The sequence below is a fragment of the Anopheles funestus genome, chromosome 3RL, assembly GCF_943734845.2.
Source record: "Anopheles funestus chromosome 3RL, idAnoFuneDA-416_04, whole genome shotgun sequence".
Classification (NCBI taxonomy): Eukaryota; Metazoa; Arthropoda; class Insecta; order Diptera; family Culicidae; genus Anopheles; species Anopheles funestus.
In genome coordinates this window covers 63,307,593-63,326,840 of record NC_064599.1, presented here as the reverse complement: position 1 = coordinate 63,326,840, position 19,248 = coordinate 63,307,593, and the positions used below count along the sequence as shown (strand labels likewise).

The 19,248-nt window shown below is 40.0% G+C and overlaps 1 protein-coding gene across 17 annotated transcripts in view; it reads left to right on the top strand.

Moving 5' to 3' along the window:
* LOC125770310 (alpha-catulin) overlaps positions 1-18,756 on the top strand; it is a 78,111-nt gene extending 59,355 nt beyond the window's left edge. For 8 of the 17 annotated variants that reach the window (XM_049439729.1, XM_049439731.1, XM_049439730.1 and 5 more), the window contains 8 exons: positions 404-808; positions 900-1,331; positions 1,409-1,696; positions 1,778-1,944; positions 2,774-3,134; positions 4,272-4,382; positions 8,908-8,952; positions 11,313-18,756. In XM_049439729.1, coding sequence (XP_049295686.1) covers positions 404-808; positions 900-1,331; positions 1,409-1,696; positions 1,778-1,944; positions 2,774-3,134; positions 4,272-4,382; positions 8,908-8,952; positions 11,313-11,438 — 1,935 coding nt within the window. In that variant the 3' untranslated portion in view covers positions 11,439-18,756. Of the gene's footprint in view, positions 1-403; positions 809-899; positions 1,332-1,408; positions 1,697-1,777; positions 1,945-2,773; positions 3,135-4,271; positions 4,383-6,152; positions 6,680-8,907; positions 10,683-11,312 lie in introns of those variants that run through there. The other 9 variants (XR_007419163.1, XR_007419164.1, XR_007419162.1 and 6 more) reach the window with 9 other exon arrangements.
* The last annotated feature ends 492 nt before the right edge of the window (positions 18,757-19,248 follow it).

The window sequence follows — 19,248 nt, the reverse complement described above, 5'->3', positions numbered from 1 at the left end:
TTTATACCTACTTTTGTTGATGTGTTATTTACCGTACTGAAGATTAAGAGAGATTTAGATTTTGTCAAAATTAAATACAGATTCAAAAACTGTAGAGCTACTGTAATAAATTGAGCAACAGATAAAGGTTTTTTTGGGGGAACATCTGAGGTGACTTTTGTTAATTCTTGAATATAATTCCCGCATTCAAATTTGCTTTTCTTTATGGAAGAATATACATCAAAATAAATCATTTTGTTTGGGATGTTTTTTTTGTCGTATCACGATAGTCCACAAAAGCCCAAAAGCTTGTGGCTGAACATAGAAAATGGAAGTTTATCGCATTAGGAAGCAAATGTAATGTAATCCAAACGTTAAAGGAAAATAAATTGCATTTCCCTTTCTGCCGTTCATCATTTGCCAGGTACCGGAGTGGGATTCCGAGCGTGCGACGGCATTTACTTGCCTGCGGCACTTTTCCCGCCTGATAGAGATATCCCGTCCGAGCTATGATCGCAATGCCGGTCCCGGTGTGCCCGGTGGTGTTGCTAGCAATGTAGCTCCACCGAGCGTCAAGGACCGTACGCCGACGATGGGACCACCGTTACTATCGAAGGAGTGCATCTCACCGACGCAGGTGCGCGACAAGGAGACGGGCATTGCCGAGCATCGGCGCGAGCGGGACCTAATGCGGCGGAACAGCGAGCGGGACCGGGAGCGGGAACGGGAGCGTGAGCGGGACCGTGACCGTGATAGAAATTCCATTGGCCATTCCAGAGAGTATAGTACTAGGGAGCGCGAATTTCCCAAATATGACAATAAGGCGGATGTAAGTATGCGGCACACAAGATGGTCGTGCGAAGATAGTGATAGATTACAATCTTCCCTGCCACAATTTGCCATTTGTTTGTCATCCGCAGCTAGGAATTTCGATATTCTCGACGGATACGCGTGAGCAGCTGCTCGCCGCCCTGGACAAGGTGTGTGAGAAGACGCAAGACTTTACCGATTCGGCCTACACGAGCCACGAACATCGCGAGAACATACTGCTGCTGTGCGACCGGGCAAAGCTGGAGCTGAACCAGCTGATGCGAATCGCGGTCAGTATGGAGCAGTACCCGAACTCGTCCTTCGACATCGATGGTGCCATCGAGAGTGTGCTGGCGGCGGCCCAGGACCTTACGACCCAGCTCACACTGACGGCGCAGGACCAATCGGCGGAGCTGTCGCACATCATCAAATCCGGCATCGACATTGCCAACTCGCTCAGGAACATTGCCTTAAACCAGGAACTCGACCGGCTGCAGGAGTGCGCCGACCGGTTCCATGAGCATATCGATCACGTGCTGGAGGTAGGGTGCGATGGCAAAAGGAACTCCTAGTTTGGTGATGCTAATCGAACTTCTTTTTGTCCTCTCGATATACGCAGGTGTGCAAACTGCTGCGCCAGATAGCTTTAACCGAAACACTTCAAGTACAAGCCAAGTTTACCGAAATTAATGTTAGAATCTACGGACCACAGGTGATAACGGCCGCCCGGGCCCTGACCTCGCACCCACAGAGCAAGATCGCCAAGGAGAACTTGGAAGTGTTCGTCGACATGTGGCAGTGGCTGTCGACGGACGTCACCACGATCACCAAGGAGGTGATCGATTTGGCGCAAACGTCAACGAAGGCGGACAAAACCACCGAATACCTAAGTCTTCCGCGGCCGGGTGTAAGCGAACCGCATTCCACCGTTGCTCGTGTAGCTCGCGTATTCTTCCTCTAATGAAATTCCAAACCGTTCTAATTACAGAAACACGGTACGACGTCGAAACCGTTAAAACCGACACGGCTGGATTCGGAAGAGCAGGAGAAAATTGCCAAAACCGGACTGGAGATGAAGATGGTTACGAACGAGATGGACGCCGAGACTGACAAGTGGAATGGCGCATCCGAGGAAAATAATGACATCGTGAAAAGGTAGGAACGGTTCAACGAACCGTATGCATTAATAATAATGGACTGATGTCGAATGGCGATGAGGTTTAAAAAGTTTACTTAATTGAGCAAATATTCCTTAAATCGTTGAAATTACTGGAGTAAATGGTACGCGCTACGGTTGTGCAAAAAGGATCTGTTGATAGCATCTTTGGGACATTGAATGATTTGAAAGTTTTATGGTAAAACCTTTATCTTGACACAGCCAGATTTTTTTTTGTACCAATTTTCTTAAGTTGCTCAATAACTGCTTCAAAGTGGCCTTTCGTCTAAGTCCATCTTTTTTTAGTATTTTTGGTTTGGTTCACTGATTGCTTCGAACTCCTGAAGGGATGAGAATGAGATCTCTTTCAAGATATCACTAATGATAGATCCATTATATCCGACGAATACAACGTGCCTCAATATTTAAAACGATTTGGCTACAGTTTGGAGCTGCCAGTACGAACAATACTTTGATTGAAATTACTGTTTTCGTAGTGGCTTTAACAAATTAACTGATAACGCTATCAAATTGTGTCTGTAGGATAGGATAGCTACAGTAGACGATAGATGCTAGTTGTACCTTTAGGTGAGAGGGATATTACAAGATGATAAACAGCTTAAATCAGTCCATTTATTAATGTACACGATGTTCGTTTACTTTGGAAGATTTGATTGTCTGTGGTTCAATTTGTTAAGTTAAAGTTAAAAAAAGTACATCCAATATTCGACCTAACACACGTTCCAAGATCTTATTAACCCTTTGTACCTAATCCACCCTCTATCATTGATATCGTTCTCATTCGTTTACTATTTCACCCATCACCAGGGCAAAGAACATGTCCGCGATGGCGTTCTCCATGTACCAGTTCACCAAGGGCGAAGGTACGCTCCGTACGACGCAAGATCTGTTCACGCAGGCAGAATACTTTGCCGAGGAGGCGAACCGTCTGTACAAGGTGGTGCGCCAGTTCTCCTACCAGGTACCGGCCGGACCGCCGAAGAAGGAACTGCTCGAGCATCTCGATAAGGTGCCGACGTACGTGCAGACGCTACAGTTCACGGTAAAGGACCCGACCGTCGGTAAGGCGGCCACCTTCGTCAAAGTCGACCACGTCATACAGGAGACGAAGAATCTCATGAATGTGATATCAAAGGTTGTTTCCACCTGCTTCGTGTGCGCGGATCGGGTAAGTGACACCAAAGTGATTGGGGGGAGGAAGGGTGGGAGTGGGAATTGTGGGAGTGTGGGAAGAAAAAGGGGGAGGGGAGGGACAGTTTTTCCTTCATCCCTTTTCTCGTTTGTCTGTTTTGCTTTTATCTTGTCGCGTAAACGGAAGGGTGGTCGGGAAAGTAATTTTCCGATGAAAATTTTTCCAACCTCCTTTCGCGAAAAAAGAGACACACACATAAAGAGCATTAAGGGTAAAAAAACCTGCTCATCGGGGTAAAAATCAAAGGATGCTATCCAGCTGCTGATCAAACCACAGCAAAGAAAAAAAATAAGGACGTGAAATAGAACCAAAGAACGACGACGGGAAAAAGCTGTGCAGCTCTGTGTGTGTGTGCGTTGAACAGCGCAACCAGCTCGAACGAACCATGTGGTTTCATTTGCATAATTTAATTACTATTCATTATTTAATCATCCGCCGTTCCGTTCCGTTCACGTTCGATGTGTAACTATTTTTCGTTGCTTTCCTTTTCTTTTTTCCACCCCTTGTGTATCTGATATGGTTATCGAACTACCTTTATTGGGGGTGGTTCGCATTTAGTTTTGTGGTATTTATTTTTCATTTTCGTCCTCTTAGTGTATGTGCTTTTTTGTTTGTTTGGTTCCAATTTTTCCCGTTTTGCGTTGTAATTGCGTTCTGACCCTTTCTACAGGGACGGTTAATTAATTAACTAGAAGTGCAAAGAGGACGTTGGATGCATATTTTAATAAATGCAAACGGAAAGCGCTCGATGTCGTTTTAATTCAATCACTACCCATTGCTGCTATTGAGCTCGGTGTTTCCGTGTGAAGGAGCACCGTACTGTTGGATAGCAAAGCGGATCAAATGCAGTGCCCGCAGGGGGTGGCACATAAAGTGTGGAACTTTACGATTAACCGATATTTCCCGGGAAGTGGGAGATTGTAACATGTTTTATCGCTGGGCTCTCTAATTAGCTAATCAACCGCTCTGGCACACTGGCCTGTTGTAATCACTGTCGTTGGCATTGTTCTGTTTCTTTTTTCTCTTCTTCTTCCATTTCATTGTTTTTTTTCTTTTGTTTTGTTCATCGCGACACACAAACACGCACACCCATCATGGTGCACCACGGTTTAGATCTTCGAGCTGACGGGCGTCCCGTTCGACAATCGGCTCATAAATGTACCGACCGTGTCGAGCGTCTCGATCGAACCGTCCACCACTAGCACGAAGTCCGCCAAAGACAAGGTAACGCACCTGCCGCAGCAAACGTCGATTCCGCTCATCCGCTTTCCGCGGAACAGGGGACGACTGATGCTGTCCAAGTATCGCTAGCCGCGTCTCTAGCATACCATTGTGAGCGCTCTCAAACAAAAAAACTAAACCTCCAACCTATCGAAACCTGTACGGTCGAAGCCTATTTAAAGCAAAAAAAAACCAGCACACTGCCAAGATATAACCTGCCAAAAAACCAGTGCAGAGGGAGACCCTTTGACTCCTCTGCAAAAGCCCGAGGACGCTCTGCCGCCCCATCTCTCCTAGCCGTATGATTACATCCCGCCACAGGTTCACGTCTTGCCTTTTTTGCTCATTCTATTACTATCTGCTGCGCGCGTTTGTATGTGTGCGTGTCGTTGCTGTCTGTCCGTAATGTTGCCAATCGTTCATCGTCGTTCATCTTTGCTGGAGTGTCCATGCTGTGGATTGGATATCAGCTCACATTCTAATCAACATTGTACTTGACATGGCACCCGGTTCTTCGGGTGCAACTTCTTCAATAGCAAGCTAGACATCCCCCCAAATGCATCCCTGTTCATCTCGTCACATTACAGAAGGGTGTATACGGTGTGGGAAAAATCGAAGGCACTCCTCAGTACCGTTTGGTGTTATCGTAGTATTTTCTCTAATGAAAACTATCGTGTGCAGTTTATGCAGTCGTTCTTGACTCGTTGCAGTCGATACCGTGTTGGATTGGTTACCACGAACACAGACGTACACCAGACACTGAATCTTACTCCTTCGTCTATTTCCCAAAGTCACTTTCCTTGTAGAAACCATCCCGTTTTCGTTGACCCTGTTGTATTGGAACTGGATTTTATGCACCTTTCGTATGTTCGCTTGTGTCGCTAAGAAACCAACCGATTCTACTAATACGAGACTCTCCCATCCACGGGTGAAGCAAAGGAAAACTATTTATCACAAACGTCGTGGAAATGGATATCAACCCCCCCGAACTAAATGCTACTTAGTGACGCAGAACTAATTCTGGAACTGTTTTGCTAGATTTGGCACCGCAAACAGCTGGGCTGTGGTTTTGTTGTAGAAAGTGAAATAGAACGTTCGTGTTTGTTTTCCTATGAGTTAGAAGTTTGTAACAACTGAAACATTCACAAGCATTGATAATACTGCGATCCGTGGGAAGGGGAATGTGTTGTTGCGCGTTGTGTGTGATTATTATTTTCGACTTTTCAGCACTCCAAACTTTGCCCTCACACGCTTGAGTGCACCGTTTTGCTGCAAGTAGTTAAACAAGTATTTAATTTTAATTATATGCCTTTCTTCTTTTCCTCTCTTCTTCAACCTTTGGCTCCCTTCACAAATGTTCCCCCGCTCCTTGGCACCGTTAAAAATGGGCTTTACGATTTGTTCCTGCTCGTGGTTTGGCGCTTCTGCACTTTCCAAACTTCAACTCTGAAACTGCGCTCGAAATGCACTCCAAAAAAAACCCCTCTGGCACTGGATTCTGCTGTTGTCTACAAATACTTACATACGCACACCCACACACACACACAAACACACAAAAACACTGGTGCACGAAAAACAAAACACCAACTGCAACTGCACTGATGGTTTTGATAATGCAACTTTTATCAAACTTGGACGAAAAATGTGTCACGAACGGATGTGCACCGATACGGTTATCCCTGTTTCGTTGGTTGGCTTTTATTGGGCCAACCATTTCTACTGGCAACCATCGCGATGGAAAACGGCGATAAAACACCCAAAACTGATGCACAGTACGCGTTGCGATTACCTCAGCAAGTGCCCTTTAAGACGAAGTAATGCGTGTCAGCGGTACGCATAACACGCTTCCAACATTCCCAGGCAACAGCAAATTCGGCAAAAAACGAATGCTGAATAATCCGTCCGCAGCTGGAAGAATAGCTGGTTGAATTGTATATAAAAAAGCAACACAAATATTACAGTGGCGTATGACAAACGAAGAGACTCTTCAGGAACGCATCTGACGCAATGACGCACGAATGATTGGAAAGTGCAATGAAAGCACACAGGTCCTTCAATTACGGTCCATTTACGAAACTCTGCTCACTGAGCATTACTGAGCGAATGGAAAAAGCAATGAAGTTTTCCCGCCGGAAAACGTATCACAGTGGTTGCACCTGCGAGGCAAAGGAATAGAAATTTCGTCGAAACGCTAATCACTACCAAGTACCCGCACGAAACTCTGGCAGACGGCAAATCTACAGGTGGAAAACCCCAACCCAACGTGTAACGGAAATGGAAATGCTAGGAAGAAAGTTAACGTAAGCCGATTTGACGGGGTGCTGTTTTTGTTGTGTATTTTTGCTTCCAACCCTTGGTTTTGGGTTCATTCGCTTGCATGTGCACTTGCACCGATTCGAATCGATTGGTGCCTAACTTTGTTTGTGCTACACCACCGTAAGGGTCGCACAAAAACGCTGAAGCCTGCCGGTCGTTTCGCTATAAATAATACACACATGTGCAGCGAAAGCGCAAGGATGTGAAGGTGGGTGTCCCATGTTTCTTGCGGGAACCTGTTTGAATGCTTTCGCGGAAAAAGCGAAGCGCGAGCTTAATCGCATGACAAAACAATTCACGGTAGCATGTCGGTTTGCGGGGTGTGCAGTAAATGTGGACTAATAAGATTGCTATAACTCACTTAAGGCTCGGCTGCAGTCGACTTACAATTACCAATCGCGGAAGAAACGTGCTGTAGCACGGGTAAAGTATTGTCACCAAGCACACAAGTAGACTGATAACAAATGGCCTAATCTAAGCTTATAAGGGAAAGGAATGGTTATTTCGAATAGCATTGTAGAAAGCTAATTCAAGGAAGTGTAGTGAAAGAATGACGGAACTTACTAACTTACTTATCCTATTTACTGCAACCTAAGAACCTTAAGAAAATATAATTGAAATACAAGCTTACTTTACTCTCCTAAAATAGCTTTAGGATTTATGTTATAAATCAATACATATCATGTTTTAATCAAACATATCGAACTATTTTTGCGATTCAAAGCTATAGGATTAATCCAATTTTCAAAGATTTTTTCCTGTGGAAAGATTTATGGAATTGAATTAAAAAAGAGTTATTTCATTTTCTATAGTGGTTTTGCGTTACATTTAGTCTGCATTTAGATCTTTGGAAAATGGAAGATCAGGAAGCGATCAGATATTGGATCTGAGCAGTTATCACATAAGCGTCAATACAAAAATTCTGGTTTATAACTCACTTGTGTTATGCGCTAAAATTGGACAACGATATTCAACAACGAATTCTTCTCCATTTTCTTCAGGGATATAAAACTGGCAGAATTAGAACAAAAAACAGATAAATCGGGGAATTCTTATAGTTTTGAAGAGAAATGCAAAATTATCTACAATTGCACAAAAATACTAAAATATATTCGTAAATATATTCAATGCATTCAAGATCTGGAATTTTTAATTATTTAATGCTTAAGATCTTTAGATATGTTTAAGATTTTAATGTCCAGTTAGAGTTCTAGAGAAAGACAGAGATTAGATCCCCAATATTTAACGTACTCAAGAAAAGTAAGGACTTAGAGCAATTTAATAGGAATACTAGAATAAGTTATAAGTAAAGCGTAAGCTTGACGATCCTATTTAAACACAAGTTTTCATTAAAGGCACAGTAGCGGAAAGGCACAATCGATGATGTGGTACGGCGTAATGTGTTGAGAGAAACAGGTAACCAACAATTCGAACTCCGTAGCACATTGTACTGTAGGTGAAAACATAGACGCATTACGTTACAATCACCTCCGACACAGTTGATTCGTTTTAGTATTGAAAACCTTCCATAGGACTAGCAGCATTAGCCCGCGTAAGAGTAAAGCGATTCGCAACCCATTGGACAGTGGTTGCCGTGTTTAGACGAGTCTAATGTACCGGTCTGGACATATTTCCTTCCAGAATATGTCTGCCATCGCACGGTTGAAATACAGGCATGCGGCTGCAAACAATTTGCTGTGATTGTTGTTGTTAAGCTGTTTGTATAACGTTTTCTTTCTGTTGCTTTAAATAACACCTGCTGCCACCCATGTGTGCGAGTGTGCATTCTCGTGCCTAACCGACCCACATTACGATCACGCTGGTACGCTCTCATGGCTTGTCGTGATCACAGAACTCGTACCATATTGGAATCATCTGCTAGCTTCATCCGTCTCATCGCATCGCAATTGAATGGTTGTAAGAGTTGACCGTCTATGTCGAACATAAGTGCTCAAGTGCTAGGACTCTACTGTGCAAGTAATAATCACTTCAATAGTTCCTATTGACATTCGCCACAAACATATCTTTACTCGTTTGCATCATGTGGTCCCTGGCCCCCCAAAAATCGTAGGACAATCGGCTGGCTAACACACTGTATTTCGATACTAACCACGAATCCTCTCGTTGCTGCGGCGCATCTTTGTTTGATTCGTTTGTTGTTCGGTTGTTGTGCATTCCGTCTACTCGGTGCTGTTGTGTCCATCTGGGACAGCAACTCGGAGCAATGAAGGGCCAGCAGACCTGTGAGTATAAACGGGTAAGAACAGCGCTAATCACGTTCTCAGCCAAACCACCGTACAAAATTTGAATATAGACTCATATCTATTCGCATGCATTCAGCCTAAACGTCAGTACGGAGAAGTGTATGTCTAAGAGTCAAGTGCGACGTCGTTCGTTAGTTTGAGTTGTGTAATGCGGTGGCATAAGTAGACAGAAGGTGTGATCACCGTGTGCGGCAGAGGTGCGATTACGACGAATCGGGTTGAATCCCGGGGGGTTACAAAATGGGAGCGAAACATTAGAGTAATGCATTCGGCAGTGATTAGCGAAAACCACTTCACACAAGCACAAGAACTTAATCCATATTGGGCAGTACACCCAACAATGCTCAACATATGCGCACCGTGCTCGAGCAGCAATTAACCAGCAAGCTAAGACATTAAATGGCACCTTATCGGGGATAAGTGAATTGGGCTAACCAATTTACAAAAAAAAAAGCTTACGAGTGGAACCTCCTCACACGGTAGTTGGGACTACATTCAACTTCTATTAACATTCGCTGGACACATTCATGTTCTATTGCTAAAATTGAGAAAATGTCGACGAATCCTAAACTTCCCCCTAATGCTTGCCCTATATGTCTTGTGAATCCGTTGAAATCGTCGATATGGATGGAAGTGTAAATGTTGTCTTTTATGTACTACGCTAGAATCATTCGCATTGTAATTGCAAGCAGCATTTCATATGTTACTTGCATAACTTCGTCTAATGAGGTGCGAATTATTGAAGTGTCCTTGAGTAAATTGTTTCTATCTGTTTTCTTTCTTCTTTCTTCTATTCTACAACGTACCTGCTTTTGTTTCTCTGTTTCTCTTAGGAGAAGCATCCATTTCTGTTATCTTATATTAAATACAGTAACGATTTGTATGGCTTCTGGAAAAATCCTTTTAACCATCCCAGTACGATGTAGGATGAAATGAAACTGTCTCGTCTAATAAATGATGAAAGCCATACAAATCCCCTCGAGATTTCCGTGAATCCAATCAAGCAACCTTAAAATCCATACCCTTGACCGCACACCGATACGTTCGCACATTTGCCGTCGTCTGTTACTTGCCCTGCGGGGTTCGGCAAATTTGTCCACCATGCGTCTGAGAAGGACCATTGATCCACTGTTGGATTTTTAAATCTCGATCACGTTTCGGGTCTTCGGGATTTTCATGCTTCTGCACTAGAGTTTTGTTTCCAGTATCTCACGTTGCATCTTTCAACTTCTTTCTTTTTTTTTGGCTTTTTTTTCGGTACAAAAACACAGAAAAATAACACCGTTGCTCGTCGTCGGTCGTACGATTTCGATGGTATACGTAAATCGATGTGGTAGCTACAACCAACCATTTGCCGAAGTGGATGCACTTTTTTCAGGGTTTTGCTGAAGAGCAAAGAAAACGCTGTAAGGAAAACTGAAATGCTTCATTCGAAACGTTCTGCAGCACAAGTGTTGGGCTGCATTGAAAGTGCAGCCGGGTTACAAACATTTTGGTTTCACCTTAACGGGTTTTGAAACCGATCTAGATTGTTCCTTTTTTTCGGTAAAGTCTCAAGGATGGTCCCAATAATGGAATTGTGTCGAATGGGCTTGTTTGATTTTGAGTGTGTATTTGAATTCCATTGTGTCTGAAAACGCGGTTAATGATTTTTTTTGAGTAATTGTTTTTTTTTTATTTATTTACTTAATTGAATATTAAGTTTTTACAAGTAAAGAAAAAAAACTTTCCAGCAAGGAAAAAGCAATGGGAAATTACTTTAAGAATCTTTTGATAATAACTCGGTTTTTTTCTCAAATAAAACAAACATTTAAACATCATGAAACATTACTCATAAACGTCTTAGAACGTAATTTTCGCTTTTTCTTGATTTTGTTTTGCTTTTCTTTGATTAATGAAATAGTTTTGTTTTTGTTTTGCTTTGTATTTTGCTCCTCGTTACATACGAAGCCTGATTTCATGTTTTTGTTTACGTTTTGTTGTTACTAATATTTTAAGTCAGTGTTGAGAATTTTATATATTTTAAACTTATTTACTATTAGTTTAGTATCTATTTTGTGTACTTATTCACTTTAGAAAAGCACTTGTTTGATTTGTGTATTTATTGATTTGTTTGTTTCAGTACGGTAGTTTCTGTTTGTTGTGTTTGTTTGTTTTTGTTTAGTGGTATTATCGCTTTTCTGTTTTGTTATTGCTTAGGGTTTGACTAATGGAATGCAAATGTGTTTCAACATTGAAATAAACGTTGTTGCTAATATGTTACTTTCATTCTTTCCATCTTTCTTTCATACCACAAACACAACACACACACGCACGTTGTATGATCATCACACATACAAAAAACGCAAAACAGTATAAACTAGATTTCAGCGGACTGGCTGGCCGAGCGGCAGCCGGTGGATCACGGGACGATGACGGTGCTTCGGGACTGCAGGGCGATAGCAAGGGCTCAACGACCAGCACCGAGGCGAGCATGTGACAGTACGGGATGGCCCGCCGGGGCGTTAAAGGTGACGCCCGGCGGACCCGAGTCTCTTTCCTACTCTTTTAGAATAAGCATTAAACATTGCATATGTCCATATTTATCGAATTTATATATGTTTGATGGTTCTCGTAGCCGAGAAGCAGCGACGAACACATACTAGAGACGGGCAGTGCCGTGCAGCCAAATGAAGCCAATCCACCAGCCATTACTGTTTGTTAATATATGTGTATATGAAATCATAAATATTGAAATATGAATGTTTAGTGAACCAGGAATCCAAAACCAACCAACATAACAACAAAAAAAACAAAATCAAAATCAAAATCTTAGAATAATCGTGCGCCTCACGGCGTTTCGATTGTGAGAAATTCTAACGTCTCGTAAAGAAACTCTAGATGAAGGGAGAGAGAGAGAGAGAGAAAGAAAAAGCTTTTTCCACTAACTACATCAATTAGCTTCATACAACAGTTTTTCCAGTTCCAAACCAATCCGGTCGCATTCTCACTAGTAAGCTTTCCTTCCTCAAACTTCACTCTTAGGCACTTCTCTCGTGACTAGGTTACAACTATACACAAAATGGCTTTTCGGCTTTAGACAGGCAGGGCTTTGGGGCAGGCTTTAACAAAAAAAAAGAACAAGGTAGCAAAGTATCGAAATCGATCTGCCTTCGTCGCATTCGTCGTTTCCCAAATTTCGATACGCAAAAGTTTGCGGCAAAGCTAAACTCTCTGCGCTTCGCACATTTGCCCGCGTTCGAATCGTTGTTCTTACCGTAGCTGTACTTTCGTGGTTACTACTTCCCGTTCGTTCGAGTGTTTTCTTAGCCGACAAAGGGGACAAAGCAATCTAGCGTATTAGGCAACTAGGCTTAGACAGGATTTACTTCCCTAGTGATCCACATACCACCAAATCGATCAGTTTTTACTACTACTCTGACCCCTCTGATGTTTAGGAACAGAAACAACGAACACTAGTCGTATTAATTAGGGCAACTGCTCGCCTCCCAAAACAAAAAAAAGCAAACCAAACCGGTATGGATGTGTTCAACATACAGCCAAATGCGTATGCGTATAGGACCGAAAGGGCACTGCTCACGGCTAATGCGGTAAAAAAAAACATGCAGCAATATTTAACACGTATCGCAAAATAATTTATGTTTCGTGTATTTATTATTACACAGATTAGGTTAATGTATTTAAAGTAAGCAAAAACCGAAAGGAATCGGTTCGGATGGTGTTCGTGCTAAGGTAATAGTTTAACGATTACATCGAGTGAATTATTCTTAAGTTACGCTGTACAGCTTCTTAAAAGATATCGAACTTCGTAATATTAAAATTAGATTTATAAATGATAATTATTGCCGTAGATAAGCCGACATGTTGGAGTTGTAATAAATTGGTCAATGGTTTCCATTCTTTTTATGTTCTTTTTATTTCTATTCTGTACTAGCGTGCTTATTCGGGTGCTCGCGTGCAAGAAAGATAATGCTTGTTGATAGACGCTTAACTTAATCTTTCTTATTCTTATCTGGCACTGCTTGCGAAAAAACAAAAACCTTCCCGCGGCAAAAAACCAATAACGAGAGAATGCTTCTAACACAGTATCGCGCAACAGCTACACCTAAAGGGTGATAATTACCCAAGACTCTGCAGATGTAAAAAAAAAATCTTCAATAATTCAACTCTGATGACAGCTGAGAGCATTAGGAACTTTACGCAAATTTCATTGTTCCTGAAAAACTAAAAAAAAATTAGACATTAAAGTATGCTCCACCGAATCTATGCCATGTGCGTAATAGTATCAAATTTAAAATTTCGTTTGTGGAAAATGTTCTGGTAGTTAAGGTTCGTTAATACCCTAAGTATTTCTATTGAAGAGACTTACACAATGTCACACCTCAATCGGGTGAAGTTAACAATGTCAAAATTCAGTCAAGTGGGATCATGATCCCCGATCCCCCTGTCAGTAATCAAAATGTCAACCAGAAAGAAAACGTAGACCATGCACACATGGTCAAGGATGCTTTGATGAAGTGTTTGGGAGCCGTTCGGATGGAGATGCTCGACTTGCCAAATGTTTACCATCGTTCCCGTTCTTCGTGTGTGTGTGTGTAAACTCTTTCCTATATGTCTTTCTCTTTCTCTCTCTCTCTCTCTCTCTCCAAACACCAAAATGTCCTGCCGCTGGGTGGGTTTTTTTTGATCCAGTCGAAGACTCCATCCGAACGTGCGCTTCCAAACGCATCAAAGTGTGAAGTGAAGCATACTTTGATGTCACACTATCGTTCCCCGAAAATCGAAGACATCTCCCACCCACCAACCCCCACGTGTGTGTGTTTAAGTGTGAGAATGGGAAAAGAACGAAAGCTGCATCGAAAGCGAATGTAAACCGATCGTAAGCTTCCGTACTTTTCTACACTCCAGAAGGTAGAGAAGGTGCTGCCAAACAGTGCTAAAGAACCTTCCGTTCTTTACGGTTCTTGTTCAAGTGGCCAAGTAAACACACCCGAGCGTTGAACATTGAAATTTGATAGCATTGAAGGATCTATGGAAGGAGAGACTCGAAGCACACACCCCGCACACAGGACAGGATGATTGTTTCCTGAGTGTGTGTCAATGTATGCTGTGAGAAGAATGGAATTTTTTGGGTGAAAAATCTGGTGAAAAAATACCGACCAGAGGAAAACAAAGAAATTAAACACATGAAGAAATGTTTTACACGTGTCAATGTGTTGTCAAGAAATGTCGTGAGGTTAAAAAAAACAGGCAAGAAAACAGAAATATTAAAACGAAAAGAAAGATCAATACATCAAGCGTTTAGAAACGTAATGATACAATTTAATTGTTGAGAAACCATTTCGTTTAACAATTTCGTTTCGTTTGTAGCTAGGGATAGTATTGAAGTAGCGACAAGTGATCATTTCACCCTTTCAGGGGAGAAAAATTTAGTGTGTAAGCAGTTACTTTGACAAAGATTATCAGCACGAAACGGTACCGGACCGTGGTTCGTATTAAAGTTTTCGAAATGCAAAACAAAACAAAAAAATGCAAACCGATGCAAAATTAGAAGTAGATAGTGTTTAGCAAATGGATAGAAATACCCCCCCAACGGACTCCGATGCAAACATTCGTTGTGATCTCCTCCAGAAGAATTTATGAAAAGTTTAATATGTACGTGGTGCACGTGTAACGTGATTGATGATGTTTTCGTTGTGGTTCAGTTTTTGTGTCCTTTTTTTTTGAATACGCATCATTAAAATAAGCTAGATAGGGCATGCGAAATGATGAAATTAAATACAAAACAAATAAATACCTAACTGTTTGTTTTTGTAACACGAATGATAGGATTTTTCTTTTACTTTCAACTGCATTTGTAAAATCGAAGGCACGACAAAGGGCACGGAGAAAGGTATCGAACATGATAACATTGCTTAGTGTGTGGAGGTTGGATAGAACAAAACAAAACAAAACCCAAGCATACAACAAACCACAACCAAATATGTATGAATTCTGCGTGGTTAGAATAGTTATTACCCTTGTAAAGAGAATATATTTAGCGGCGAGACGGCGTTAATGTGAACGAATACTCAAACAACAGCAACGGTTTAATCACAATGGCAAAACGTCTTGTAATACAGCGGCGAAGGTTCAAGTATGATGATCTCCCGGAAGTTAATGAGTGTGCGTGTATGTGTGTGTGATTGTAATACTATTCACAAACTAATTCGACCGTTATACGATCAAAACTTATTCATAGAATTTAAAGTAAAGAAAGATGCAAAAAAAAAACAAACCAAAAAACAAAATCCTTCAAGTGTTGTGAACAACAGATTATATTCAAATCATAGACATTGCAATACTTTAGCGACTTTAGGCGAGCCAGAGAGTTACGTATGTATACATATATGGTATTTGGTTAAGGAGTGAAGAATAAAAAAAAAACAGAAGTGCGAAAGCAGCAAACTCATTTATACAAATCACTAGTGTCATCAACTTTTATAGATTGGATGAATTCAGGAATACCTATAATCGATGTTGTGTGTAAGCGTTAGTATAGAAACAAATGAAATTGCATATGAAAAAAGCATAAGAGTATAATGGGTATAGATTCGTACAGAAGTAATAAGTAAGTAAACAATCAGGATGTGTTCGAAAATGGTTAAATATATTCATTTTTTCTTTGGAAAAATAATTTCTAAAAACCTACGGGTTGAAAAAAGTTAACTATTTTGAGAAGGTCATATGCTTATGTCTACGACATTGATAATGAGATGATTTACAGTGCGTAACGTTAGTATAAGACCACGAGTTTTATTGAGAACAAAAGAAAAGATAGAAGAGATTAAAACATGCTAATTTACAAGGAAATAAACGATGTAATATTATTATTTTTAGTTTTTCATTCCAATTTTGTCACAAATAACATTATGTTTTTTAATTAACAAAATAAAATTGTATGATTTTAATAAATATTCTTTTTTATTCATTATATTCGTTATATTCATTACTTAAAAGTTCTTTTTAATGTTTCATACATTATTTTATACTTATTCACGCCATGCAATTATACTTTGTACAACATTGTTTTTGCCTTCAATTTTTTCTTTGATTTTCAAAAAATCAAATGGCCCTTTAGTTATGATATTAGCAAATTGTATCAGCTATTGCACACCAGTTTAATAAAAACCAAACATTTGTTTACGATGGAACATTTCAGGGTAGAATAGTATCGGTATAAAAAAGCGCATTGTCGATCGTGATCAACGAGATGCGAAAAAATAGCTTACAAAACATGGAATCAACAAATAGGAATCATTCCTTTCAACGTATAATTTCTGGCTTTGGTATCTATCATCTAACGAATTAAAGAAAAAAAACTATATTTCCCTTTCCCCCAGAAGCACTATTCCGCTATTTACAGCAATATCGGAATCAGAAATATCGCAACAAGAAAAAAAAAACCTAAAACAACCCAAACAACATGCAACATGCTACAAAACGAGAAACAATAATTACCATCTAGAGATGTCATTTAGTGAAAAATATACTCATTTATTGCTATTTGTTTCCCAAAGCAGACAGATAAAAAAACACAAGCTATAACGATCGGATAGGATGAAATAATATACTGAGCTTTTGTGGATACACTGTCCCTAAGGAAGAATGTAATGGAATGCAAGAAGTAGACAGCAATTACCCACCAACTAATGAGTAAGATACGTCGTAACGAAATACCAAGAAGGTGACAAAGTTTGGAATAGTGTAAGAAACTTTTATAAAGTTTCGGTAGCCATATTGTTTTTGTGTAAGCTTTTCGTTCGCCAAACGTATTGTCGTAACTATCAAACCATATCGTGTGTGAAGCAATTCAATTTCTTGCGTAAATTAAAACACAAAAAGCAATAGTGAAAGGTAAAGCTTAATTACGTATCTTTTTTCGGTCATAAGTGTTCTGTGGTAGGTTGTAAAACATTGGGAAGTTACCTGTGTTTGATTCTTGTTTTTACTGATAAGATTAATTCTGATTTCAAGTTGGAACATTTATTTATTAAATTGTTTCAACTCAACTGGTGACTGGATATGTTGCCCGTAAGCTGTATGACCAATTTGTCAGCTCAACGAATTGTGAATGAATTGAACAGAATCGAAACTATTCACCGGGAAAACAATCATTAATGGACGAAACCATGGGACTCCACTGTGTTTGCGGCACTGTGAAATGTGACTTAAGTATTGTATCACTCACAACAAAGCATAATTAACGAAGATGCAATATGCACCGAAGAGGAGATCCTTCGCAAATGACAGTATTTAAATAGAATAGCAACTATCAATGCAAAACAAAAAGCTACTAGAATTGCATTAGTGCATCAATAAATGATATTCAATCTTCTTCACAGTATTTCGTACATCTGACATTGGCCTGTTCTTAAGAAGTTATTCTAGAGATAGTGTTAGTGGCGATAAAAGGGAAGCAAAATCCAATTCACTTTGTAGTTTGATTGGTACTTTACTCTTAATGCAACCACTTCCTGGAGACTGTGTGTGTGTGTTTAAAGTCGGTGGACATTGGGAAAGGACTATTGGATTTTTGGCAAACGAAAGAACTACACACACAGTTTAATGTAACAATTGGTGGTTGAATAAACCAGATACACTTTTCCATGGTTGTTTCATCTAATACTATAGCGGTAGGCCTTTTTCTAGACGTCGTGCTCTTCACTACTCATTAGTGTTACGATAAGTTTCTCGTTTACTTTTCCAGTGAAAACGAACAAAAAAACATTTAGCGAGAAAACAAAACAAACCACTAAATCGAAATGCATATTTAGGCGTATTTTTGTATCCCAGATCTGCCACGATTTTTTAATAGTTCTCTAATGGTAAAAGATGGTAAACCGCAAAAAAATCAGTACTATTCCTCAAACCACGTACGTGTGGTTGATTGTGAAATAATTTGAAGCAACTAGAAAGACAAAAGGGAAAATAAGGGAAGAAATTGCAAAACTGTCAAAGGCGCTAAGGTGCGAAAGGAAGGAGAAATATCCATTATCAACGCATCGATAGAGTGACGTTTAAATTTGCTGAAACTTACGCTAAAGTGAAACTATTTAACCGAGAGCATGCAGTGGAAACCCGTTGTGAAACCATACCATAGTGGTCATAGAATGGCAAGCATTGTAAGCTGCAGTACCAAGCAAGAGGAAGTTTGCGTGTCGAAAACATAGTCAACTCGATGCATCAGAACAGGATTCAGCTGAATCGTAAGAGAGAAATGTAAAAATAGATAGACATATCATTTAAAACTTGAAAGAAAACAAAAAGAACGAATGGCGCAGGATGATACATGAATGTAACAGTACGACAACGGTCACCGACAGACAGTAAACACTGAAATTAAGGATAAGAAAATGATGAAAAACACAGTAACAATACTAGTGACATACTATTCCTATGATACATTTCTAATCAAAAAACAAAAACTATGTGCAAAAAACATCATTTGGTATCATCGAACTTGAAAAAAAGAAGGGTCAGCGTGACGAACATAAGCAGGTTATGTACGAAAACAAACCAAAATGATAAGCTATGGCGTTTATAGGAAAAACTTTAGCTGGCGCTAGGCGCAATGCAGCATCGTACGAATGGCAACAAATAGAATGGAGAAAAAAACAATGCGATAGATGATAAATGTTGTAAAAAGTCATAACTCGTAGGGCCAAGCAGAACAACCAAGTAGACAAGGGATAATAAGCCGCAAAAATGTAACTTGAAATATTATCAAATAAAAATTCTTTATTATAATTATTAAATTTCATCACTTGCTAGTTTGCTAATAGTTTTGTAGCATTCCGAAATGTTGGTTTAATTTAATATTTTTCCAAAATTTTATGAGTGATGCACCCTGTATTAGAGTGCTTGTGGGGTAAGTTGTGTACAAGTCTAACAGCATGTTGCATGCAATTGTTTCACGCAAGCGAAAACATCGCGGCGTATTATGCTGCCTGAACGGTATTCAAACGTTTACATCTTTCCGTACCTATTTCAGGGTTTTTATTAGTATTTTTTACACACAATATGACATGTTTGTAGACATATTTAGTATTATGGTAAAATAGTACGGGATAAACATTTAAATATATTCAACTTATTTGTATTACTGTAAGCACAATAAACCAAACTAAGTTAAGAGAAATCTTAAATGATTTAAAAAATAAATTTACTTTTGCAATTGGTTAATTAGTTATGTATGAAAGTAATAGTATACGTGAAAATTGATAGCTCAGCGAATCGAATCCCTACCG